Source organism: Balaenoptera physalus (genome assembly GCF_965194825.1).
Source record: "Balaenoptera physalus genome assembly, chromosome: 10".
Classification (NCBI taxonomy): Eukaryota; Metazoa; Chordata; class Mammalia; order Artiodactyla; family Balaenopteridae; genus Balaenoptera; species Balaenoptera physalus.
Genome location: NC_138889.1, coordinates 106,158,176 through 106,183,033, shown reverse-complemented (window position 1 = coordinate 106,183,033; position 24,858 = coordinate 106,158,176). Strand labels below are relative to the sequence as shown.

Here is a 24,858-nt window from a genome sequence, read left to right as displayed (position 1 = left end):
AGGGAACTGGCTGGACGCGTAGGGCGGGGGAGGGGGTGGAACGCTCGGCCCAGGGCTGTGAGTAGAGTGATCGCTAGGGAACCCGAGAAGCTTCACCAGGACCTGGGAGCAGAGCTCAGAGCTCAATTTCAGAAAGATTTATTGGCGCCCCCTACAGACCAGCCAGCACTTTGTACTAGGTACACAGAGATGAATTACGCCACAGCCCCTGCTATCCCAAGCTTCCTGGCAAGGGGAAAGCCAGCCTCTTACAGTGGAGTTACCGTCAACCAGTGCTATAACAGGGGCCTGGAAGCAGGGTGAGGGCGGCTCCCTCCGGCATGGTAAAGTCAGGGACGGCTTCAGGGAGGAGGTGAGCTAGAGCTGAGACTTGAGGAGATGGGGGAGGGGGCTGTCATTCCCAGTGGAGGAAAGAGTAAACCCTCGGAAGGATGGGGGAGCTGCAGAGGCCAGGCTTCTCAAGGGTCGGAATGTCATGCCCAGGAGCTTGGAGTTTAGCCTGGTCTTTGAGGACCTGTGGACTGACGTGTAGTGTTTATATGTGGAGTCAGGAAAATGGGAGTCAGCTGCTCAGGGGCCTGGACGGGGCAGTTTTGGGGCTAGGACCAGAACTGACCACAGAAGCAGGGAAGGCCCGGGCAATGATACTGACCCTAAGGGAGCAGGGCCCAAGGCAGAGGTCCCCAGCCCTGGGAAGGCCCCGCTCTGGAAATCCTGTTTCTCTGGCCTCCCCACCCTATCTGTTTGCCTGAGGTTGCAGCAAAAACAAAGAAAGAAAACACTCAATTGGCAGGAGATAAGCTCAGATAAGAGGCTGCCTTCCTCTGGAGGAGGGAGGCAGCCCGGGAAGCGCCAGGAAGCTGGGAGAGGCCTTGAAGAAGTGCCAGCCTGACCCTGCTGCAGAACCCAGCCGCACCCTCGCTGCAGGGTCTCTGCCACTCCACGCTGTCCCAGGGCAGGAGGGGGAGGCAATGGAGCAGGTCCTCCAGGCTGGCCGAAGACAGTCTGCCATAGAGGGTCCAGGCCCACCCTGCCTCCAGGTCAGGACGTCTTGACTTAGTTGTGGCCTCAGTTTCCTCATCTGCAAAACAGGCATAACGTCTCCCTCACAGGGATGAGGGGGATGCTGCGTCTCCTAGCCCCTGTGAGTGTCTGTGACTGTCAGCCTCCCTTCACCCAAGGGTCACTTCCAGGCTCATCCACTTCCCACCTATTGCTGAGAGCAACCAGGTCCCCTGATGTTGGGCAGGTTCTGAGCTGCCCAGCTCCACCCCTAACAGGTCCATCCCCCAATACAGTCAACTGCCTGTGTGGCCCGGAGCAGCCTCAGCGGAAGATGCTGGGTGCTTGGGTCATATCAGGCAACAGGAAGAGGGTGCAGGGGAGGCTTCCTGAAGCAGAGGCCTGAGCCTCTGTGAAGGGAGGACAAAAAGAGCCCGGGAGGGAGAAAAGTAATGGGTGGGGGTGGGGTGGGGGTGGGGTGGGGGGTAGGAGGAGAGGGGAGCAGGAGTGGTAGCCCAGGGCAGAGGGCATAGAGGCAGGAAAGCCTGGGGGAGGCCAGAGGGCCTCTGATGTCAGGTCACTGGGAAGATCTGCAGGCAGTTCCTGGGCAAGGAGGTCTGAAGGTTGAAACCCAGCAACCCTCTGTTGGGGGCCTGACCTCAATCCCACAATGCCCACAATCCCATTTTATAGATGAGAAAACTGAGGCTCCAGAAGTAGCAGAGCCAGATCTAGGGCCCGAGTCCTCTCCAGCACTGCCCCACCCCAAACCACGCTGCACACAGGGTCCCTGAAATCCACTTTTATTCATGTAAAAAAATCCCCAAAGGATAGAGAAAGAATGTGACCCCAACTTCCCAGAGCTCGAAGTCTCCACCCACTGTTCCCTGGGTAAGTGAGGGAGATGAGTCCCACTCTAGGGTGTGGGTGTCCTGGGGGCGAGGCCCTTCTGGCCCAGAGTGACCCACCCAGCACCTTCCCTAGGACTGAGGGCAGGAAGGAGGGACTGGGGATTAAAGGGGCCCCAGGAGGGTGAAGGAAGGGAGTTAGTGCGGGGTGCTCGCCCCAGTTTAAAAAAATAAAATTTCTAAACATAAAAAGTTTTTTTTTAAAAAAAGCATTTAGTGTCTTAGCTTCCTGCCCTCCTCCCAGTGCCCACCCTGGCCTGGTGGCCACCTCTTGCTCAACCAGTTCAGAGCTTCGTAGTCTCCTCTTGGCTCTCCAAATCAGCGCCAGACAGGTGCCCACTGCTCCCAGGCGCGTGACCATTGCTGGCACAGGCCACCAGATGCCCGTCCCCCAGTCCCTCCGGCGTCTCGCCCAGCAGGCTCCAGCGGATCTCCTGGGGCAGCCTCTCCCGCTGCTCCTGACACTCCTGGGCCAGCTGGGCCAGCAGCTGCAGGAAGAGGAGTATCACAGGCAAAGCCAGGCCACCCGGCGCTCTGCCTACCTGCTGCCTGCCTGCCCCTCACCCAAGGCCTCACCTTGGGCTCCTCTTCTGTCAGCTGTTGGAGAATCTGCTGCTGCGTGGCCACAAGGCGTTCCTGCCGCTGCTTCTGGGCCTCCTCCAGCTGTGTGTGTGTGGCGGGGGGGGGGGCAAGGGCTCAGCCAAGGGTCTCTAAGGAAGGGGCCCGGACCCCAGGGCTCTGCCTGGGCACAGAAGTCAGGCAGGCGTAGGCTCCCGGAGTTGTGTGGCCAGGGTCCTGAGATGACTCTTATAGCAAACTTTCCAGACCCAAAGGAAAAGGCTCTAGAAATCCCCCTAGGGCAACGTAGCACCAGGCTGGCCCCCAGGATACAGGTTTACGATGACTGAAGGAACAGGGGTGGGCTAGGGTGGCACCTGAGCTTCACTCACCCGACGGATGGAGTTGACCGACTCAGTGATGTGCCGACGGTTAATCTCTGTCAGTTCCCTGCACAGGAGCAAGGCAGGATGGGCTCAGTGCCCAGGCACCCGGCCCGGCCTGCCCAGCGCCCAAATGGCTCCCGGCCCTGATGCCCTTACGCCTCCTTCTTATGTTTCTCCCTGGTCTTTGCCTCTGAGATACTGTTGTGGCGCTTCCTGTCCAGGATCTTCTGCAGTTCCTTCTTCTCCCTGGAGGAGCCAGTGGGGGAAGAGAAAGGCTCAATGGCAGGACTGGGGTCTCTGCCCTCCTCCTGGCACCAGGGAGTATCCCGCGTCTGCCCATGAGATCCCCTGCCTTCACCTCTCGTTCATCTCCTTCAGTCTCTTGAACTGAGTGGTGTGAGCATCCATGACAATCTCCCTGAGCTTCTGCTGAGCCTATAGACACAGGTGGCCAACAGGTGACACAGGCTGTGACAGGCCTGTCCAGGAGGCAGTCTCTCCCCCACTGCCACACGTCCCCCTCACCTGTCTCAGGTGCTCCAGCCTCCGCTCGGCCTCTGTGTCCGCCTGGGCCTCCCTCAGCTCCAGCAGACACTGCACCTGTTTCTTTTGGAACTCTTGATACCTCTTCACCTCTTCCTCCTCCTCCCTCTCGTCCTCCCCGCCTCTGTGGGGAGAGCCCCTCTGGGTGATGCTCAGGTCGTCACATGGACTTGGGCTGGGAGGGCAGGGGGACAGGGCATACTCCAGCAGGCAATGGGAGATGCCAGCCCAGAGGGGTGGGATCTGTTACGCCAATGAGGAGGCCCGTTAGCTCCACCCAAATGTTGGGAGCCTGTTTGGGCAACAGTCTCTGGAAACACGCTCTTACAGGGACTTCAAAAAAGGTATCGCTCCCTGGCGGAAAGAGGATGGGACCCAGACTCCTCTGTCTTCCTTGCACCAAACCCTCCTCCCTGGGGTCAAGGGGCAGTGCTCGGCCGTCCCTCCACGCCCACGTAGTGCAAAACCCCATGTGCACACACATCCTCATATTCATATCCATGCACGCAGCACACTTGCACACAGGCAGGCTGGACACTCACAGGACACCTGGCTGGTGCCGGCACCTGCTCTCGGCCTGGGCCTGGGCCAGGCTGTCGAGCAACCGGCGTGTGAGGGCAACCGCCTTCCGCTGATGCTTCTTGTGCAGCTCTCGAAAGTCTCGCTCTTGCCGGCTCTGGAGCTTCACCAGGGCCTTGTGGCCTCGGAGCTCATCCAGCGGAGCCGGGGCCACCTCTGTGGGCAGCAGAGCAAAGATGGGCCAGGCCAGGCTGGGCTGGGGCAGACCAACCCTGCAGGAGCACCCGCCCCCTCCGGGAGTAGACCCACCCCCAGAACAGGCCTGCCCCCTACCTGAGAGGATGCTGGCAATGAGGTCATCGCGCTGACCTGGAGAGCAGAAGCAAGTCTGTCAGAAGCTGGAGGAGCCAGCAGCAGAGCTATGCCCCTGCGCCCACTCCAGGCCGCCCCTCACCTGGGCTGCTGAGGGAGGTGCTGGTGGGGCAGGTGACGGGGCCTGGGGGCCGGCGGGGGGAGGTGTCCAGTGGGCTGGGTGTGGGGTTTGGGGTCAGCTGGGACCCTGGCTGCTGAGACTGGGTCTCCTGGCTTGTCTCCGGGCCAGCCTGAGCCTGTGAGGGAGAAAGTAGAATGCTCTATGCTCTTTCCAGAAATGCTGTTCTCTCCAGACCCTTTTGTTTTTTTTTTTGGCCACGTCACGCGGCATGTGGGATCTTAGTTCCCCGACCAGGGATCGAACCCAGGCCCACAGCAGTGAACGTGCGGAGTCCTAACCACTGGACCACCAGGGAATTCCCTGTCTCCAGACCCTTCTGTCCTTCACAACCTCCCTCAGCCTGCCTGGCCCTGGACTCCTCCTCTGTAATGTGGGGCTGCTGGGACAACTCCATGAGAACGAGAGGTATAAAACAAGCATTTCTAACCTCTCTTTCCACGTGAGGCATGAAGAAGATAACGTGAGGTCGTGTCTCTAGGATGCCAGGCCTCATTGCATATGCTTAGGAACTTCCAGATTGCTCTGGAAAGCCTTGGCCCAGCCCCGTTTCCTCCCCTCTCCAAGTCCCCCTCCACCCTTGCCCACAGCTGCTCATCTTTCTCGTTGCTTAGCTCCTGATTAAATCAATGAAGGAAGTGACCGCAGAGTGGGCACCAGCCTCTCCCACTAACAGCTCTAGGCAGCCGTCTCTCTTCCCTGCCTGCCGCGGGGCCCCGTGAGACCGGGTCTAGATCTGCGGAGAGCCTCTGCTCCTGACCCCTCCCCGCAGAAGCCACTGCCCGGCTCCCAGGACCCGCGTTTTAAAAGCTTTCAGGGTTTCCAGCTGCCCTGGTGAAGCGGCCATGGCTGAGCCCTGAACCCTGGCTTCGAACCTGCTGGCAGCAGGAAGAGTTCTAGCCCAGGACTATCCTGAAGGCCTTTCTCATGCAAAAGGGGTGGTTTCCACCTCCTTAAAATGTGGAGAGTAACCGGAGACGGCTGAGCCTATTGAACAAGAGAGCCCTGAAGCCCCACGCTGCCCTGTACCAGGGCAGAAAGGCCAGCGTTGGAGGCGGAGCCCAGGGTTGGAGGGATGGTGTGGGTAACTGCATGAAGTTAGCGTCTGCAGCAGGCAGGGAACAGCCCCACTTGGGGAGAAGAGCCAGACCACCAGCTGGAAGTGGCATGGGACGGTGCAGGTGGAGGAGAGCAGAGAAGGCTGCAGGGTGCTTCTCCACCAGGGCTGGGCCCAGAGGTCAGCCCTCACCACCCTACCCCACCCACACCCCGACCCCCAGGGGCCCCCAGGGTCCAGGTGAGCCTGAGCCCTGCTGCCTCCTGCCTGCCCCCGACCTGCCCTGGCTCACCTCACTCTCCCCAATGAGGGCGGCCAGCTGCTTGGCCCTCTGGTCCATCAGGCTGACGTGCTTGATGGGATTGATCAGGGCCTCTGCGTAGTCTGGGTGGGAGCAGAGGGCAAGGGTCTCAGAGACAGAACCCCCGGAGCCAGCCTCCAGACCAGCCTTCCCCGGCTCTGGTCTCACGGAAGGAAGGAGGGAGCACAGAACCCACCCTCAGCTCTGTTTACCACCCTCAGTTGGGGGCACCAGTCCCAGCCACTCCCAGGCCCTGGTGGTGTCCTTGTCCCCACCCTGCCTGGCCTGCCCCGCCCCAGCTCCCTCCAGCTCACCCTGGTGGTCATCGGGGATGTAGTCAGAGGCCTCAGTGTAGATGAGCAGGGCCGGCAGGCACAGCGGCTGGTTGGCCTCGTTCCGCAGGCAGATGTAGTGGTACCCTGGGAGGGCGGGAGGGCAAGGTGGCTGCGCCCCGATAGGTCCCCACACACCCTGCCCCCAACGCTGCCCAGAGCCCAAGTGGCCTCACCTGAGCGGATGGCAGAGACAGGCAGGATCCGGTGCCCCACGAACTTGCCACCCTCCTCAAAGGCCGCGATGCGCAGCGAAGCCAGCGTGGGCAGCACCACCTGAGGGCCCAGACTGGTCTGAGCTGCAGCTGACCACAGCCACCAAGGCCGACACCCAGAGTGGGCCCTTGGACAATCTGACCCAACCACTGACCATCAGTCACCATCGCCACTGAGCCAGTGGTGGACCCACACCTCTGTGACCTCGCCAAAGGGATGACCAGCTTCCACCAGAGCCCTGAGTCAAGAGAACAGGCAGATGGACCCCTCCAGGCATCGTTATGGTGGGACAGGTCTGGTCACTGCCAGCTTAGAAACTGGAGTGAGCCATGTGTCTGGGCCTGAGGCCACGCCCCACCCCAGCAGGCTGCAGAGGGCCCATCCATTTGGGGGGCAGGGAGAAGCTGAGGTGAGCTTGGAGCAAGTCCCTCCTGCCTGGGAGACGGGGTGGGCGGCACCCACTCCCCACTGCGGGACCTCCTGCTGGCTCAGCTTCCTGTCCTCTCCTCTCACCCCACAGAGGGAAGGGAGTGTGAGCCTGATGCGGGGACCTGCAGGACCCGGGGTGGGGCCTCGAGGTGACAGGCCCAGCCTTGAGGTGCCGGGGCACGCCCACCTTCGCATCCCCAACCGCCACCGGTGCTCCTGGTTCCCGTCCCCCCACTAAGAGAGCCCGGCAGGTCTGGGCTGCAGCTCCCTGTGCCGGGGAGGGCGCAGGCGCGGGGCTCACCTTGGGGAAGTCGAAGGGCTCCTCATCCCACACGGGGTTGAACGAGTTCCCCTGAGAGGTCCGAGTGCGGTACTTGCGCCGCGTGTCGACAGGGAGGCCGAACATATCCACCTCCACGTAGATGCCCACCTTCCTGTCGGACAGGAACTGCCCCGAGATCACCTGGGGGGCCAGGAGGGTGAGGAGGCTGCTGAGAGTCCCATCCCCAGGACACCCTGGCCTGAGCCCTCCCTGGCCCCACCTTGACCCGCACGGCATTGGCCACGATGCCGTCCACGATGACCTCGGTGAAGGGGTCAAAGGACTTGTCCGGCCGCCGCATGAACTCGGGCTTGAGTAGGTAGCCACTGCGCCCGTTGTACTCGAACACGCCCACGTTGAGCTGCATGGCCACGTCTGGGGGCAACAGGGGGAGGGCGAGGGTCAGCAGGTCAAATGGGGTCAGGGGTCAGGAAGAACAGTGCCGTGCAGAGGGGGGACCAGGAGTCGTTCGGGTCAGATCAAATGGCATCAAGGATCCAGACTCAGGAAAGAATGGACAAGGGGAAGGGTCTAGGATCAGCCAAGGTCAGGAGTTAGGGTCAGCCAAGGTCTCGGCTGGGTTTGGGGATCTGGGATTAGACAGTCAGAGGCCCCTTCAGTCAAGAGTAACAGGGTCATGGGGCAGAAGTCAGTGAGGCTGGGGGCCAGAGGTCAAAGGTCAAGGCAGGCCAGCGCTCACCCAGGGTCTGGAAGTTGAGCGCGACGAGCTGGCAGCCCACGTTCCAGAAGAGCTGGGGCATGTAGTTGGACGAGTCCACACGTGTGCCCTTGGGGTAGATGCGGCTGAGCTGCTGCTTGTTGTATCTGAGGTTGGCAGTCAGGGGCCACGCTGGGTACTGGCCCCGGCGGGTAGCGGCCCCGCCTTCTGCCTCGAGCCCAGTGCTCCAGGCCCATCCTCAGCTCCTGTGAACCCACCTCCCCGCCTTTGCTCAAGCTGCCCCTTCAGTCCCCCGCTTCTCGGCCTAGGCCCTACACAGTCTCCCAGGCCTGCTCAAAACCCAGAGCGGAGTGCTAGAGCATCAGGATCCTGCGCAGGTGCTACGGGTGGGGTCAGAACAATCTGAGCCAGCCTCCGAGGGATTAGCCCCACCCCGCCAGCCCTAGCAACACGGAAGGATACTCCACAAACTCCATGGGGCTCTTGGTCAGTTGCTCCATGGCCTTGGTCTCCACAAAGGATGACATCTCAAAGCACTTGTTCCTCTCTGGGGGGTGGGGAGTGGGAGGGGGTCAGGCCTGGCAGGGCCAGACCCCCTCCCACTCCTCCACCTCTCACCCCACTCACTTCGAGCAGCCTCGAAGGACTTGAACTTGACGGGCTCGATGTAGTTGACAAGTGTCGACATTTCCTCAGTGGCATTGACCTCACTGCTGGCAGTGCCCTGTGGCCCCCAAATGCAGGGTCAGCGGTCCCATGGCCCCCAGCCATCAGTTGGAAGTTCCCTCACCTGCCCCCCCCACCACAAAGGAGGCACTGACCCTCCTCCCAGCCCTGCAATCACACTGCCCAGTTCTCTCAGCAAAGACCCCAGCCTGGCCACGGCCTGTCAGTCCGGGTCCCATCTGCCCCGCAGCCTTCTCTCTGGGCCTCTCCAATGTGCCCTGGACCCCACCTTCCTGGTTTGCCTTCTACCTCCCTGATCCTTAGAAGCTGGAACTCCTCACCCAACCCCAGGGGTTCAATTATTCACATGCAGCTGAGCCCCAAATTTCCATCCCCAGTCTCATTTCCAACCACCACCTGCCATCTCCTCTTGGGTGGCTCACAAGAGCCTCAAACTCAAGCCCTGCTACCTGAGCTCGACCATGGCTGCCCCCACCCTTCCCCACTCTGGGCCCCTCTCAAACCCAATCTCATGACTGACCTTCTCTGTCACCTTCTCTCCTCAAAACTCAGCGCTCCCTCGTCTTGCACTGCCCCCTCCCCCTGCACTCTCTGGCCCTGCCACAGGGCCTTTGCACAGTGTTCCCTCTTCCTCAGGTCTGCTCACCCAAAGTCCCCGCTGAGGTCCGACTCCCCCTCCTCCCCCCAGTTCTGCACCCTAACTCACTCCTCCCGGCCCATGTCCTGAACACAATTTCACACTCGCTTCCGTGCCTGTTTATCTAAGACCCCTCCCCCACTCCACACACTCCCCCCTCTGAACTCTGGGAGCGCAGGGATAACATCTGATCGTGAGCGGACCCAGCACCCGGTGCTGTGCCTGGCACAGTCAGGGCTCAGCAAACACTTGGGAAGTGAAGATGCGCCACCACCCCCTCTTCCTGCCTGTAGGCCTGACCTCGTCGGTGGTTGGCTTTTTGGGGTCCGTCTGTTCCTCCTCTTCCTCATCCTCTTCCTCATCCTCACGGTAGGCAGATCCAAGAGCATCAGGGCCCCGCTGCAAACTCTCCTCACCCAGAGACTTCTGAGGCTCCAGGCTGGGCTTCTCAAGGCTCGCCTCCTCCCCATTGCTCAGGCCTGGGCAGCTGTCAGAGCTGGGGGACCCTGCAGAGGACAAGGCCACAGGAGGTCGGGGGTCAGGGCACACACAGACACACAGGAGCCAGGAGGAGTTGTGCCCAGTGTGTAGAGGCGACTCACGGAGTCAAGGGGTACTCTCAGAGCAGTGTGGCTGGGGGACGAGGGGAGCTCAGGAGCTGGATGGGATCAAACCGAACGATGGTGTAGAGGAATCAAAGGTCAAAGATCAGGATGCAGAGTTATATCCAGCAGGGAGGTAGGTAGCGTGGCTCAGAAGGGTGAGAACTGGGGTACAACAGCCTTGACGGTGGGGGTAAAGGATGACAAGGTGGGGTTCCAAGTCAGGGGTCAGTGAGGGCCACAGCCAGTGAGGGCGCGTAGTGAGGTGAGCACTCAGGGGTCGGATGTAAGCGGGACCTCAGTAAAGTGAGAGGTCCAGGGTGAGCTGAAATTAGAACCAGCTGGGTGGGTAGACTCAGTAGGGGTCTCAGGAGAGAGGTGGTTTAGGTGAGAGGTGATTGAGGTCAGAGGTCAGAATTCAGAGTCATAACCTGGTTGAGGGGGAGGGCTCTGTGAGGTGCGAGGTGGAGGTTGAGATTGAGGGGTCAGGAGGCGGATGGAGCCAAATCCAACTGGGGTGAAGTTCAGTGAGGTGAGCACCTGGGGTCAGGGGTCAGAGGTCCCATACTCAGCTGAGCGGTGGCGAGCGGCTTGGTGAGGAGGGAGGTCAGGTTGGGAGCAGAGAGAGCATCCCCAGGGAGGGCTGAGCTCGGCGAAGTGGGAGGCTAGGGTCAGGACTGGGGTCGAAGGTCGGGCCAGGGCCGTACCGAGCTGGGGCGAGGAGGGCTCGGTGGCGGCGGAGCTCTCGCTCAGGGCCGAGTTGCTCTGCTCTAGCGGCCGCTTGCGCACGGAGCTGTCGGGAACGCCAGTGCTGGGCCGGTGCCGCTTCTTGTTCTTCACCAGGATGCGGCCCATCAGGTCCTGGGGGCTGGGCAGGGGGACGCCCGGGGCCAGCTGGTGGGCACGGACAGGTCAGGGTCTGCTGGGCGCCCTCACCCCCATGCCCCGCCCCGGCTCTGTGCCCCATACCGGGTACTTGTCCAGGGGGTCGATGAGCAGTGCGTCCCCAAAGATGGAGCGGCAGTACTCAGCCATCTTGGCCTGCTGCTTTGCCCTGTGGGGCCAAGGTCAGAGGTCAGAGGTTCTTGGGGTGAAGCTGAGGTCCCCAGGGTAGGTCAGAGGCCGGCAGGGTCAGTGAAAGATCCCAGGGTCAGAGGTCACAGGAGCAGTCCAACAGTGCCATGGTGAGGTGGTTGTCTCTGGGTCACCAGGGGTCCCCAGGCCAGGATCGGGGTCCCAGGGTCAGGGGCCCACTCACGAGTCCACATGGTTCTCAAAGGAGAGGATGACGGGGTAGGGCGAGGTCTTGAAGGCGGTCTCCGCAATGGCCTCCAGCACGTCTCGCAGCGGCACCTCCGTGGTCATGGTGAAGCCGTGGGTGATGAAGGGCTCCTCCTCAGGCGGCCGCCCTTTCCACACGTCCAGCTCCACGCAGCGGCAGCCCCACAGCAGTGCCTGCCGGTACATCTCCACCGACGAGGTTCCCGCCAGCTGCCCCGCTGGGGGCGAGGCTCCGTCACCACGGCCACCCCGCCAGCCTCGCCCTCTTCCCCAGGCCTGCGCTGAACCGGGCCATGCTGGGGACGCAGAGCCCCGGGGGTGGCCTGGCCCTGGCACGCTCTGTCTGGCCAGCTTCTGACCACTCCTTAATTCGCTGTGGAACCAGCACCATCTCTCCCCGAAGTCCCAAAGCCGGGTAGCGTCGGCATCCACCAGCACCGGCTGACAGGCTGGCTCCTCCTCCAGGTCTCACCCTCTCTCCGATAAACACCCACCACCCCCATCCCACCAGCCTGAACCGGGGAGTCAGCCCCAACACCCCCATGGCCCCTCACTTCCCCTTCCTCCCTCCACCGCTGCTGCCCTGGAACAGCCTCCATCACCTCCTCCTGGGGACAGCAGGCCCCTCCCCGCCTCCCATCCAATCTCTGCGAAGCACCTGGCATCATCCTTCTAAAAACATACCAGGTCACATCACCTCTCCCTGCTAAACACCTTGCAAGAAGCCTTCCCACTCACTTAGGATCAGCCCAAATTCTTCCCATTCCTTCTGTGCCCCCGGGGTCCCTCTCATCTCTACCTGCCCCAGTCCCCGCCCCACCCTGTTCCACCCTGCCCCACCCCACCTCTCAGCCTCCTTTCTGCTTAAGAGCACCAAAGGGTCTCCTGCTCCCAGGCCTACGCACAGGCTGTTCCTTCCCGGGGCAGATGCAGGCCTCAGCCCTTCCCCCAGGGAAGCCTCCTGGACCACCCCGAGAAACCCATGCACAGAAGCCCACTCCCCAGGGCAGGCAGTCTGTTCCCGGCGTGTATCCCTAGCAGGGGCCACCCCAAAAGGAGGGAAGCAGTCTAAGGGCCAGAGGGCAGAGGGCAGAGGTCACGCTAGGATGGGCTTGCTCACCTGTGAGATAGGTGTTGTGTGAGGAGTTGATGAAGTAGGCACTGAGCGGCTGGGTCATGTCTGTGCTCAGATCCAGGGCCTCTAGGGGCAGGATGCCATTCTCCTCACCTCCCAGGTAGCGGCTGAAGCCCTCCATGGACATCTGGTCTGGGGGCGGGGCGGGGTCAGCAGGGGCAGCTGGGGCCCTCCCGCCTTGCCCCCAGCTCCCACGCCGGCTCACCTCTCTCCAGGAATTGCTGGTTGGGCTCATACTTCTCGATAAGCAGCCGGGCCTGGGAGGGCCGCAGAGGCGGGTACAGCACTTCATTGAGCCTCGGGTCCCGTTGCTTCTGGTTGATGAAGTCCATGAGCTGCTCCAGCGTCAGGTATGGTTTGCCCTTGGCGCCTCTGGAGAGGGCGGGAAGTGGAGTCAGGCTGGAGCCTCACCAGCCCCTGCTCCAAACCCTCACCCTGTGAGAAGTCAGAAGGCCGTGCCTGGCTCTAGAACCCTCTGACTGGGACTTGGGCAAGTTGCTGGCCCCTCTGGGCCTCAGTTTCCCCATCCGCTCTCCTAACCATTTGGTGCTGCCATTGGTATCAGCAAGGGCTTTGGAAGCCACCAAGTGCTTGGCCCACCACACCATGCTTCCAGGTCCTGGACCCGATCTCAGCTCCAGCCCTCACCGACAACACATCTGAGCCACTGGGTCCTCAGCCCCAGTGTGCGCAGATGACAGCAACCCCGGCCAAGGGTCAGCATAGAACTGTCCACGACAGAGCCCCAGGCAAGGCAGCTCTGAGCACAGGCACAGCTCCAGCACACAGAGACCCCGACAGCTCCACTTCCCCTCCCTTGAACTGGAAGGAATGCCAGCAGAGGCCAGACACGGTGTATGGGGGGCTGGGAGGCAGGCCCAGCCCTGCTCACATCTCCAGCAGGATCTTGTCAATGTCCGGCCGCAGACAAAGCTTGTTCAAGAACCGCTCAAAGATTTCCAAGGAAAACTCGTCAGGCCGGATGGACTCGCTCTAGGGGCCAGGAGTGGAAGGTGAGAACCCAGGGACAGCCAGCCCTCAAAGAGCAGGCGCCCACCGTGACACCCCCCAACCCTGGCCCCTGGCCCCAGCCCCCTCACCCGGTTGAAATTGAGGCCACAGGATTCCAGCGCAGTTTCTACCCGCTTCTTGTCTGCTGAGAACATCTTCAGGATGCTGAGCAGATGGGAGGGGTTAGGGTCAGTGGGGGCAAAGGTCACCAAGGTCAGAAAAGCAGAGAAGGTGCTGAGGGAAAGGGGTGCTCACTTCTTGACAGGGATCCGTCCATCCTGGTTCACCTGAAGTTTCAGCTTCGTGTACCTGGGGACACAGGTGGAAGGGTCACGCCCTGGGAACAGCTACCTGAACCCACCCCCCCGCCCCCGTCCCGATGCACCCCCCCAACCCGGCCGCCCCGGGGCAGGCCCAGGGCTCACGCTTTGCGCAAGAAGGTGTTCCGGGAGGCGTTCTGAGCCAGGATGTTCATAGCCAGCTTGAACAGCTCCTCGGACCAGACCTGAGGGGTCAGGATCCGGGGGGAGGGGGTGAGGGGGGCACAGAGGGGCTGGCCCAGCCACAGCCCATGCCCAGAACTAGGTCTGGCACGCACTAAGTGCTTAAATACCACTTTGTCAGAGGATGATTAAAAACAGGGGCAGAGATCAGCCTAGTACACAACAGGTGCCTACTGAGTGATGGCTGACTCAGCAAGTGAGGCTGTAGCTCCCCCAGGCCGAGCCATCAATCCTAGCCCACCTTGGCTGTGTCATCCTGCACGGCCATGAAGTTCAAGAATGATGTATTCACCGGGTCTGGCCCGGCCACCACTGTTATCAACTTCTCCTCCAACCGGGCATCAGGGCCCCCAAAGCCCAACACCTCCCGAATCTTGGGGTCCTGAGAAGGTGAAAGCCAAGGGTGAAGAGGGTTGTCCCCATCCCCCACAGCCTCACTCCCATCCTGAGTCCTGAGCCCCCATCACTCACCTTGGGTAGGCGGGCATAACGGCCTGTCCTCGTGTCCCTGATGGAACTGATATCCAGCGTGTCCACCTCCTGGGGAAACCAGATGCCAGGGGAGGTCTGAGAGGCTACAGGGTGACAGCTGGGAGCCCCCAAGCTCCCCACCCAGGCCAGGGAGTGTCCACCCCCTGCTGGAGCCCCAGCCTCAGCCCCCGCCCTTAGCACTTCCTGTCCAGGGAACCGTGGGAGAGGTCAGGCATCAGCGGGGCCCCACCCCCATGGGCGGGGGCTGGGGGTGGTTTCGGGGGTCTGGGGTGGGAGCCCTAGACCTGAGAAAGCTGCACCAGCACCCGCCCTCACCATGTTGGGTCCTGTCCAGTACAGGAAGAAGCCACTGGGGTCCACGCGCAGAGTTACCAGGTTCTGACTGGAGGCCTCCTGGGGACGAGATGGACGGCAGGGGTCGGGGTGAGGGCCGCCGCCCAGGTTTGGTCCCTGGACCCCCTGGGGCCATACCTTTTCCCCCCCCCGCCCCAGTCTTTCTCTCAGTGAGCGAAGACGAAGCCTCAGCCAGCCCATAGGTCCTCTGTGGCTCCCTCGAGTCCTCAGGACAAAGCTGAGGTCCTAGTCCCCTCCCAGCCCCACTGCTCTCTTGCCCTAAGACTCTGTCACATGGACCACTAACTACCCTTTCCCCACCTCCAGTCTTTGCATCATTGCTCCTTTGCAAGGATATTCTCCCTTCCTTCTCTATCCCCGAAATCTGACCTGCCTCCTTGGGGAGGCCTCCCCAGACCCCAAGCCTGGACTCAGTTTCCTCATAAGGTCTGAGAGCTCCCTGGTGGCTGAAGCCCTCACAGCCCCCTTGGGAATATTTATGGAATGAAAGAAGAGGGTTTGGAAGCCTGACCCCCATGGTCCTTCTGTGTCCCTCGGGTCCCCATGAAGACCAGCCGCCCCTTACGTCTGCTTCAAAGTCCATCACCCCCCCCAACCCTGCGCCCCACTGGAGCCTCACAGCTTCGAGGCTCGCCCCATCCTACAGAGCACAGGCTAAGTCCCCTCGGAAGGGGACTCACCCTGCCCTCAGGACTAGACAGTGAATTCTGTTCTTGCTCCAACAGCCCTGGCTGGCAGGAGGGTAGAAAGGGGTGCACTGGCCCCATTTTCTGAGGAGGGCCACCCTGTGTGACTCAGGACCAGCAGCAGTGGGGGAGGGGTGGTGTCATCAGAGGCTTAGACTCGGCCAGGGCCCAAGTGACCACGTGGCCCCAGGTAGAACTCTCCTGCCCCAGGCCAAGAGAAGACACTGCCTCACCTTGGTGCCACCCCAAGCTGCTGCTCACTGGTGGACGATCCTATGGTCGTAACAACAGCTCACCCTGACGCCGCCCCTACTGCTTGCCAGGTGCGGGTCTAAGCGCTCAATATCTAGGTGCTCACTTAGTCCTCCTAACAACCTACGAGGTTTGCACTCTTGTTCTTCCCATCTTACAGGTGAGGAGACTGAGGCACAGAGAGACTACCTAGTTTGCCTAACGTCAAGAAGAGGAGCCAAGATTTGCATGCAGGCAGTATGGCTCCAGAGTCCCGAGGTTTGGGAAGCAGGGAACCAGGACCCCTGCCAGACTCCCAGCTCCTGACCTCAGCCACAACCCCACTGTGGGGCCTGGGATTAGCCTCCATTCTCCAGACTCAGTTTTCACCTTCTGGAGAACGGGGACTGCACTAGCCCCGCCCATCTCAGCCTTTACTTACAAAGGACAGGAGGTTGATCTGGGGGCCGAGGGGATAGGAGGCTTGGGAACTGTTGGGATGCTTGGGCCTCCCCACCTCACTGTGCTGACAACCATCCTCAGCCCCTCTCTGGGATTACCAACCCTGCCCTGGGCTCAGGGCCCCCCAGGAGTGTGATGAGGGGGAAGTTCTGTGGGTACTGCCTCCAGGGCCTCCCTCTCCCCCTCCTCAGGGGTCTGGTCTTCAAAGGCAGCCCAGGCCCCAGGTTCTCAGGCCCCAAGTCCCTGTCAGCAACCCCCACCCCACCCCCAGGGCCCTCTCCCTGTTCCCACTTCCTTATTTGGGTTTATCACACTGGAAGGAAAAGGAGAAACTTTTCCCTTCAAGCCGGCCTGGGGGGAGGGGTCTCCCCTAGCCCCAGGGGCGCCGGGGCACCCCTCTATGGCACACCTGTTACCTCAGGCCACGCCCCCAGCCCCTCCCCCCAGCTCCCACGCCTACCCGCCCCACCCAGCCGGAAAGGAGCCGAGTCTTCCAGGCCTCCGGCCTGGCTGGGAAGGAGCAGCAAGGCAGCTCCGGCAGGCGGGGGGGAAAGCCCCGGGGAAGGAGGGGCCCAGGGGGCAGAGGAGGGGGCGGTGTGAAAACGAGGGTGAGGTGCAGGACAGCTCGCAGAGCCGCAGGTGGGAGCGGGGCCTCTGGGAAGCTCCAGGGGCAGGTCAGGTAAAGGGGGGGGGGAGGGGGAGTCAGGATCTATTGGGGTTCAAAGTCCCGATGCTAAGAAGTGGAGAGCAAAGTTCCCCCGGGGTGGAGGAACTTGGGGGGGGGCACAGTCTCCACTAGGGGGGTGACTTGGTGCTCCCACCTGAGCAGCGAGCTGGGCTGGGATCCAGAAGCAGGGCAAAGGGGTGCCAGCCAGAATAGGGTGAAGAAGTGATGAATGGAGAACAATGTTCAGACTAGGGCACTGGGAAGAGTAGGGTCCCAGAGGCACCCACTCAGAATGGGGGTCCACTGAACCAGACTGGGGGCTATGGTTCTTGAGCCAGACTGTCCAGTGCCGGGCAGGGGTCTGGGGACCAGGCCAGGGTTGGGGGAAGCAGAATTAGACCGGCCGGGAGAGGTGAGAAGAGCCAGAGAAAAGTGGGGGGCTGGAATTTACTGGGGTTCGAAATCTCTGGGCCAAGGAATGAACGCCAAATTTTCCGCAGATGAGGGACTGGAGTGGGGGGTGGGGGACAGAGTCTTCATTACGAGGACGACTGGGGACTCAAGTTTCCGGAGCGCAGCCAGGCTGGGATGGGGGGTGGGGGGGGCGGTGGCCAGGCCAGTCTGGGCTGGGGGTCCCCGGCGTCTGGCGGAGCTGGGGTGAGGGAGTCCCCGGATCTGGGCGGAGCAGGGGGCCCCTGCACTTACCTCGTCCCATTTGATGAACTTACTCCCGCGCCGCAGGGTCTCCACGACGGTGGGCGGCTCCAGCTGCAGCGCGTGGACGCCGGGCCTGGCGCCCGCCATAGCTGGGCCGGGGGCGGGTCGGGGACCCACGGAGCCCCGACGGGGACCCGACGGCGCCGCTGCTCCCTCCGCGCGCTCCCGCGCGGCCCGCTCCGGCCCGGCGGCGTCACCGCCCGCCCGCCAGTCTGTCCGGGACAGACCAGAGAATCGGCGGGGCCCGGCCGGGGCGGGGCGGGGGCGGGGCCGCAGCGGCACCGCCCCCTCCCCCGGCGTCGGGCCCGCCCGCCCCGCGTCGGCTCCCCCTGGCGGCCGGGGTGGCGACTGCAGCCAGAGGAGGGATGGGGCAGAGGCACGCCGGGACTGGGGCACTTCGCTGGGGGTGGCTCAGCTGAACCCGCCCCGGGTTGGAGGAAGGCGCTTCGGGGCGGGGAGGCTGTTGGGGTGCAGCTGGAGGGACTGCGTGCAGAGGGCGCTGCCGAAGACCGGCCGGGGTCGGCCCGCTAAGGTTTCTGAGGGGCAGGGGCGGGGGGTACTACCGGAGAGCAGGACTTGGGCCTGGGGGCGCAGAGACCTGCCACCCACCCCACTCCTGCAGCACTTAGCTGAGCGCTGGAAAAGACACTCCCACCCCCTTCTCTGCCCTCACTTCGCCTCACCCCCTTCTGCAGCAGCTCGGTACCCGCCCCCCCCCCTCCCTGAGAGCAATTAGCAAGCTAATGGGCCTTCCGCCGGCGGGCGCCCCTCCCCCGTCCCTAGCCCGGGGAGGCCCGGCGCCTGTCGCCTCCTTTGAGGACCCAAGCACCCTGGCTTTCCAGAGCGAGCCCTGGAACAGCGCCCTTCTTGTTCCGCAGACACCCCCCACAGCTCAACCTGGAGCCTGTCCCTGCGGGGCTCTCGACTGCAAACTGAGAAGGGGACAACTGGTCGTTTGCCCAGAGGGGTCAGAAGCCTCCTGGGTGTCCACGAACAAGGAGGGTCGAGGAGGGGCTCTGCCAGTCCTGGCCCACAGCAGGTGCCCTGAAATCTGCTGCATGCCAGGGACGGGAGCGGGGAAGGCGCATGGGCACTGAGATGGGTGGGGGCTGCAGCCCCTCCCGCAGGGCTTGGCTGGGGGGGCTCCTGCCTGGGGGCCCCTGTGGGAGCCCCCCCAATACAGAGACAGTAGCAGCAGCAGGTTTAAAGTAGAACTCATCCAGAGGGGCCAGCCAAGTCACCTAGAAACCCAGAAAGAGATGGAGCTGCTTCTGGGGGAGGAGGGGTCAGTCAAGGAGGAGCCAGCCCTACAGGCCTCTTTGCCCCAGGCTCTCAGACCCCCAAGGGGAGCCCTGCCTAGCACTGGCCATCCTCAAAATCCCCACCATGTTGGGTACCAACTCTAACCTAACAGATCTCCTAGCCTTTGGCTGAGGCCCTGTGGGGTGTGATTATTATCTCTACTTGAGGCGCAGAGAGGGGAAAGGACTTGCCCAAGGTCACACAGCTTCATAGGAAGATTGCAGCCCTCTGTCTTGAAGGCCAGTTTATGTCCTGCCTTTACTCCTTGCCCTTGAAGAGACAAAGAAAGGGGGACAGGACTTGTGATCCTTGTCCTCCCTCACCAGAGCAACAGAGCCATAGCCCTCAGAGACTCAGGGACTACGGGGTCTCATTGGGCAGAGCCATGCCGGGTAGAGATTGGCCTCTGCTCCCGCTGACTTGGGTTCAAGTCTACCGGCAGAACCTCGTCTCTCTGTGCCTCAGTCACCTTGTCCAGAAGGTGAAGGTTGTCAGAGGATGAAATACTCAAATGAGTATGAGATGACCCCTAGGTGTAGACAGCTGGATTTCTAAGGAGTGAGAGCAGGCTGTGGGGACAAGGGGGAGGAAGGAGGAAAGGGCATGGATCAGCTCTGGGGCAGGGGGCTAGCGGGGCCTAGAGTTTAGGGGTAGAAGCTCTAGGCAGCAGCTCCTTGGAAAACAGGATGGGAGCCTGCTTCCTGGGCCTGAGCCCCTCCCCCTCTCCCTCCACCCCTGTGTCTCCCGAGGCCAGGGCAACCCCCATTAGAGGGCTTCTTCCTCCTCGGACACTTTCTTGCAGCCTTGGTAATGGTAATGGAGTTTCTCGGCAAGCAGTAAATGGTGGAAGGAAGGCAGCCTTTCCGGCCTCTACCCTTGATTAAAGGAGCGGTCTCAGCCAAGGGACCCTCCCTAGGGCCTCTGCTTTGAGGAGGTGCTGAAAGCAGCCTTAGCTGCCCTCTGGTGGAGGGGGGCCAGGATCCCAAGAGGGGTGGGGCTGGGGAGGCCACAGCCTGAGGCTGGAAGGATGAAGAGCAGCAGCGGTGACAGGTTCAGACAGGAGAGCAAGGGCTGGGATATGGTCTTGGAGCCCTGACCTCAGCCCCAAACCACCAGAAGTCAGCAGAATCTGCGCCTCTGAAGAGGCTCAGGGCAGGTAAGTGACTTGCCCAGGGCCTCGAAGCCTAGGGCAGAGGCAGGATTTGAACCCAGTTCTTCCACTCCAAGGTTCTGTGCTGGGCAGCCCAGCCTCCAAGACAGCTGCAGGCCATCATGGCCATCTGCACTAACTGTTCACAGGGTAGGCGGCCATGGGAAGGGATTGGATGTGCAGGGGAGTCAGCCCCAGGAATCTGGGAGTGCCCTGGGGGTAGCACAGGAGGTGGAGAGAGGGAGAGTCAGGAAAAGCATCCCTGGCTCTTCCCTGTTCAGCCTAGAGAATCCTCAGGGGACCCCTGAAATTTGGACATGACCGGAGGCCTTCACACCAGCCTTGAGGGGAGGAGGGACAGGAAGATCATTGCTGAGGGTCATAGCATCTGGGGGGTGCAGAGCTGGGGCTGGTACCCAGGTCTTCACCGCCAGTAGGTTTCACTCCCACAACAAGCTATGGTATATCCTCTCTTGTAACTGTGAGCTCCCCAAGGCCTGAATCAATGCTCCAGTTCAGAAAGAACAGACCCGCCCCAGTGGGGTGAGGTGGGGTGTGGTGGGGAATTTGGACGTGGGTAAGTTGCTTCTCCCATCAGGCCAAGCTCAGAGCCAGAGGCCAGGCTGGGGATGGGGCTCTCTTTGAAAGAGTGGGTCCTGCCTAATCCGCAAGAGCAGGGTCAGTCCTTCCCTGGCCCCCTAGGCTGGCCAAAGGGAGGCTAAGGCCAGAATGGGGGCTGGAGAGGGAGGAGGTGTCAGCCCGTCACCGAGCCACATTAACCTGCCCCCTACCCTGGCCTGAATCCCACCACCACCATCACCACACACACCATTCTCAGCAGCGCCTTCTCGTTGTCTATTCTCCGCAGCTACAAGGTAAGCCTACAGTCCTAGGTTTGAGTTTGTCTGCAGCACCAGCTGTGTGACCCTGGGCCAGTGTCAACCTCTCTCTGAACTCCACCTACTGCAGAGGACTTCTCTGGCATCCAGAGAGAGGGTGTCTGTGAGGGGTTGGGACTTACTGCCTCTCAGACCCTGAGACTCTGGTTGGGACTGCAGAGGGTGAGCCTGCTGTCTGTGGAAGTATCCCAAACAGAGCTCCACAGCCTTGTGCAGTGGTATGAGTAGTGATTTTGTGTCAGGGGACCTGGGTATACAAGCTGAGCTCCATCTCTATCTGGCTGTGTGACTTAACCCCTGTGGTTCAGTCCTTGAATCTTCCATGCACTTTCCTATTTAATCTTTGCCACAGCCTTCAGAGGAAATGGATGCACAGAAGAAGCCATTCATTCCTTCATTCGGTCATTTGTTCAACCAATAGTTATCGAACACCTACTATGAGTCTGACCTAGGTGCTGAGAGTTCAAGAGTCAGGTAATTTGCACGATGCATGTGGGTTTGAAGCCCAGCAGGCGCACTCAGCCATGGGCATCAGCAGTAAACAAGGTCCAGACAGGTCTCGGCCTCATGGAGCTCATAGTTGAGAAATGGGAGACAGACAATGAACAAATGAATGAGAGACACTATTTAAAAATATGGAAAATCAAAGCAGGTGCGGGAATGAGACGCACGGTCTGCTTAAGAGAGGTGGGCCAGATAAGGCGCCTGTGAGATCTGAAGGACAGAGGAGGCCGCAGGGCGAGGATCTACCGGAGAGCGAGTGAGGTGCCCTCACACTGGAACCGACTCTGTGGAACCGACCGGAGGAACTCTCATTAGGGTCAGCTGTTATTATCTTTATTATCGTGAGTACCGGCTCCCGCACTTCCCAGCTCTTTACACCTCAGTTTGTACACACAGAGGTTGCGGGGTGCAGAGAACCGCGCCCTGTGGAGACCAGCCCTACGAGAGCGCTCCAAACAAGTTCTGCGCTTCCAGAACCCGGTTCCGCTCCAGGGGAGGGGCGGCCATGGGGGCCGGACCCTGGGGACTACATTTCCCATAATTCCGTCCCCCCGCCGCCATCTTGGCGGGTGGGCGGTGGCTGCCTGGGGTCTGGCCCTTCAGGCCGCCCGGATGGCTCAGCTCACCCCCAACCTAGGCCTCCATCATGGGGGGCGCGGAACCCCGACGAGTAGGGCGTCCGGTGACCTGGGCAGCGCCTGCCCGCCTTCCCCACTCCTCCACCCCCGGGCGTCCGGCCCACGTGTCCGTCCGCGCGAAGAAGCCTGCTCTTTACCCGCTGGCCAAGGGCCTGAGGACCCAGAAGTCGGGGGCTCCCACGTCTCTTCCTCGGACCTCTGTCCTGTATACAGTGCCCACTCCCCTACATTCTCAGACGTCCCCTGTTTTTGCTTCAGTGAGGTCAGAACACTAGGTTCCCCGCAGGAGCGCAAATCCGGCTACCGGACGCTTCGAACGCCTGGGCTTGGGGCAGGAAGGTTAAAAGGGATAGCGGACAGCTAGGTCCAAACCTCTAAGTACTAGACCCTCTCCTAGCCCCTGCCCGGGGGCGGGGTAGAGGTGAGGGGCCTGCTGCAGGACTGTCCCTTTAAGGGGGTGTGGTCGGGGGGCGGGGGAAGCGATCGAGACAGAGAAAGCGGCTTCGGCTGCGGCGGCTCGGGCGGCGGCCGCGGGGGACAAAGGGCGGGCGGATCGGTGGGGAGGGGGCGGGGCGCGGCCAGGCCAGGCCCGGGGGCTCCGCATGCTGCAGCTGCCCCCGGGCGCCCCCGCCGCCGCCCTCGCCGCGGAGCCGTGCGGAGCCGAGCTCACGAGCTAACCCGAGCCAGCGGCCCGGAGCCAGCCGGCGGGCGTCCCGGAGGCGGCGGCGCAGGGAGGGGCCCGACGCGCGCACGTGGCCCCGGCGGCCGCCATGGCGGACAGCGGCCCCGCAGGGGGCGCGGCGTTGGCGGCTCCGGCCCCTGGACCCGGGAGTGGCGGCCCAGGGCCCCGCGTCTACTTTCAGAGCCCCCCTGGGGCTGCGGGCGAGGGCCCTGGCGGCGCGGACGACGAGGGCCCAGTGAGGCGCCAAGGGAAGGTCACGGTCAAGTACGACCGCAAGGAGCTACGGAAGCGCCTCAACCTGGAGGAGTGGATCCTGGAGCAGCTCACTCGCCTCTACGACTGCCAGGTGTGTCCCCCACCCTGCGCCGACACCCTAAAATCGGTCCCGATTCGGGCCGCCTGGGAACCCCACCTTGAGCCCGCCTGTCACCCGGAGTCAATGGGCGCTCCGCTTCCGCGCGCTCCCCAGCTCTCCGTACTCCCCGCCCTCAATGTATGTTCTTTCTTGTCTGACCTAAGTCACTCCTTTCTTATCTGCTGCCTTAGACAGGAGACTCGGAGATTGTCTGGGCTGGCGGGGAAAGGAGATCTACCTATTGCCTGCTAGCCTAGCTAGCCTGAGTGGTGGTGGTACGGGTCTTGCCTATTCTAATGGGCTAACCTGGAGCTCCATCTTGCCATGGGGGGTAGGGTAGCCCACTCTCTGGGTTCTAGTTCTCCACCCTATGACTCCTTCCTTGATCAAATGGTGACTCAGTCCCTGGGGGGCAGGGTGGAGGAGTGGGCTTGCCCTGTGCTGCCTACCCTAGTGCAGCCCTGGGATGCAGCTGACTCCAGACCGGAGAGATGCTTCCTGGGGGGGGAAGGGGTGGCAGGCACCCCCTCCCTCAGCAAAGCATGGGCTCTTTGTTTCCCCTTTACCAGGCCTGGGTCCTTCCCACTGACCCCTCACCCTTCACTTCCTCCTCACTCCTGGGAAGCTGTGACAGGTGTTTGGGGGAGGGGAAGGGGCTGTGATGAGTTGGGACAGCTGGCCCCACCTGTGCTCTGGTTGAGATGGGGGGCCCGGAAGTTGGGGAGACACATCTGCAGGGTTCCCAGCCCAGGATCCCCAGCCCTAGCTGTCTGGCACCCAGGGTGCCCAACTGGCAGGGACAGGAAGCTCCCCCCCTCACTGGGCAGTTTGCCTTGGCACAGGCCTGATCTGTTTTCTCCTCGGAGCAGCTGCCGCTGTCTGCTGGGCAAGAGGGCTGGCTCATCTGCAGTAGGGCAGGGGCCTCAGCCAGAGAGCCCCTCTCACACCCTCTCTCCCAACTCAGGCCCTTGTCTCTCCCTCCTCCCCCACCCCTACCCCAGGAAGAGGAGATCCCGGAGCTGGAGATTGACGTGGATGAACTCCTGGACATGGAGAGCGATGATACCCGAGCTGCCAGGGTCAAGGTGAGAGGGGTTGGGGGGCAGCAGGGCCAGCAGGGAATAGAGGGGTGCCTGGAGGCACTGCCCCGTGGGTAGGCAAGCCTCTGGAGCCAGGCCTTCTTTGGTCTGAGTCAGCCAGTTCTGTGACCTTCCTGGGCTCAGCTTCTGGCTCCGTCAAATAGGGCCAGTGGTACTTGCCTAGCTGTTCAGTAGCTGTGGCATCTCCTGTGCCTCAGGGTGGCCCCAGTGCCTTGGAAGAGGGTATAGGTGAACTTTAGGCCCGTGTTCTGGAGACTCATAGTTATACTTTTCCCCCATGCCCCATTAGGAGCTGCTGGTTGACTGTTACAAACCCACTGAGGTAAGGAGGTGGTTTCCCCAGAGGGTGGGGTGAGGAGCCTGGGGTCCTGTCATCTTGGGTTCTGGTCTCCCTAATGTCCTCCCTCCCTCCAGGCCTTCATCTCTGGCCTGCTGGACAAGATCCGGGGCATGCAGAAGCTGAGCACACCCCAGAAGAAGTAAGGGTCCTCGACCCAGGTGAACGGTGGCTCCCACAGGACAATCGCTGCCCCGCAACCTCGTAGCAACAGCAATACCGGGGGGCCCTGCGGCCAGGCCTGGTGCTATGCGCAGTGCTCCCCGTGCCCCTGGCCCAGGGGCCTCTTCCCTGCCCCCTCAGTTTTCCATTTTTGGGGTTTTTTATTATTATTAAACTGACGGGACTTTTTGTGTTTTTATATTGACTGCGGCGCGGGCCCTTTAATAAAGCTAGGATATGCCTTTGGTGCAGTTAACAGGCTTGCCTGGTTTCTTTTAGGGGGGACACACTGCTCTACAACTGCTGCCAGCTCAGCTTCTCCCCAGGTGACCGCAGGCCTTCCTGAGGGCCACGTAGCCATGGCGATAGCCCAGTGCTGGCTCCCAGACCAGGATCTGGAAGTGGCTGGGGAGTTGGGGAGGAGCCGTGTTGCTACTGGCAGGCAGGAAGATCCTTTTTCCCTCTGGACAAGGGCCACCACGTCACCCAGGGTTTGGCCATCGTGACCTCCATGCCACTGAA

At 61.8% G+C, this 24,858-nt stretch overlaps 2 protein-coding genes across 3 annotated transcripts; one reads left to right on the top strand and one right to left on the bottom strand.

Annotated features, from left to right (window-relative positions):
• Positions 1–122: 122 nt before the first annotated feature.
• On the bottom strand, positions 123–17,447 carry PLCB3 (phospholipase C beta 3). Of its 2 annotated transcripts, XM_082477406.1 has the most exons (32): positions 17,196–17,447; positions 14,406–14,483; positions 14,070–14,138; positions 13,840–13,980; positions 13,521–13,600; positions 13,351–13,404; positions 13,185–13,260; positions 12,977–13,077; positions 12,290–12,456; positions 12,070–12,216; positions 10,927–11,167; positions 10,638–10,722; positions 10,376–10,562; positions 9,367–9,572; positions 8,370–8,466; positions 8,205–8,289; positions 7,764–7,888; positions 7,284–7,438; positions 7,043–7,204; positions 6,273–6,372; positions 6,079–6,183; positions 5,756–5,847; positions 4,371–4,524; positions 4,250–4,285; positions 3,940–4,132; positions 3,380–3,521; positions 3,213–3,289; positions 3,011–3,100; positions 2,861–2,918; positions 2,487–2,573; positions 2,179–2,398; positions 123–1,081 (listed from the first exon to the last, which is right to left on the bottom strand). In XM_082477406.1, the coding sequence occupies exons 1-31, from the start codon at positions 17,292–17,294 to the stop codon at positions 2,195–2,197; spliced, it is 3,693 nt and encodes a 1,230-aa protein (XP_082333532.1). In that variant the 5' UTR covers positions 17,295–17,447; the 3' UTR covers positions 123–1,081; positions 2,179–2,194. The 2 variants fall into 2 exon arrangements, with proteins under 2 accessions (XP_082333532.1, XP_082333531.1); XM_082477405.1 differs by lacking the exon at positions 123–1,081 and having other exon boundaries at positions 1,790–2,398.
• A 4,780-nt stretch (positions 17,448–22,227) lies between these two features.
• Positions 22,228–24,587, top strand: PPP1R14B (protein phosphatase 1 regulatory inhibitor subunit 14B). Its single transcript, XM_082477460.1, has 4 exons — positions 22,228–22,728; positions 23,739–23,822; positions 24,127–24,159; positions 24,252–24,587. The coding sequence occupies exons 1-4, from the start codon at positions 22,471–22,473 to the stop codon at positions 24,318–24,320; spliced, it is 444 nt and encodes a 147-aa protein (XP_082333586.1). The 5' UTR covers positions 22,228–22,470; the 3' UTR covers positions 24,321–24,587.
• The last annotated feature ends 271 nt before the right edge of the window (positions 24,588–24,858 follow it).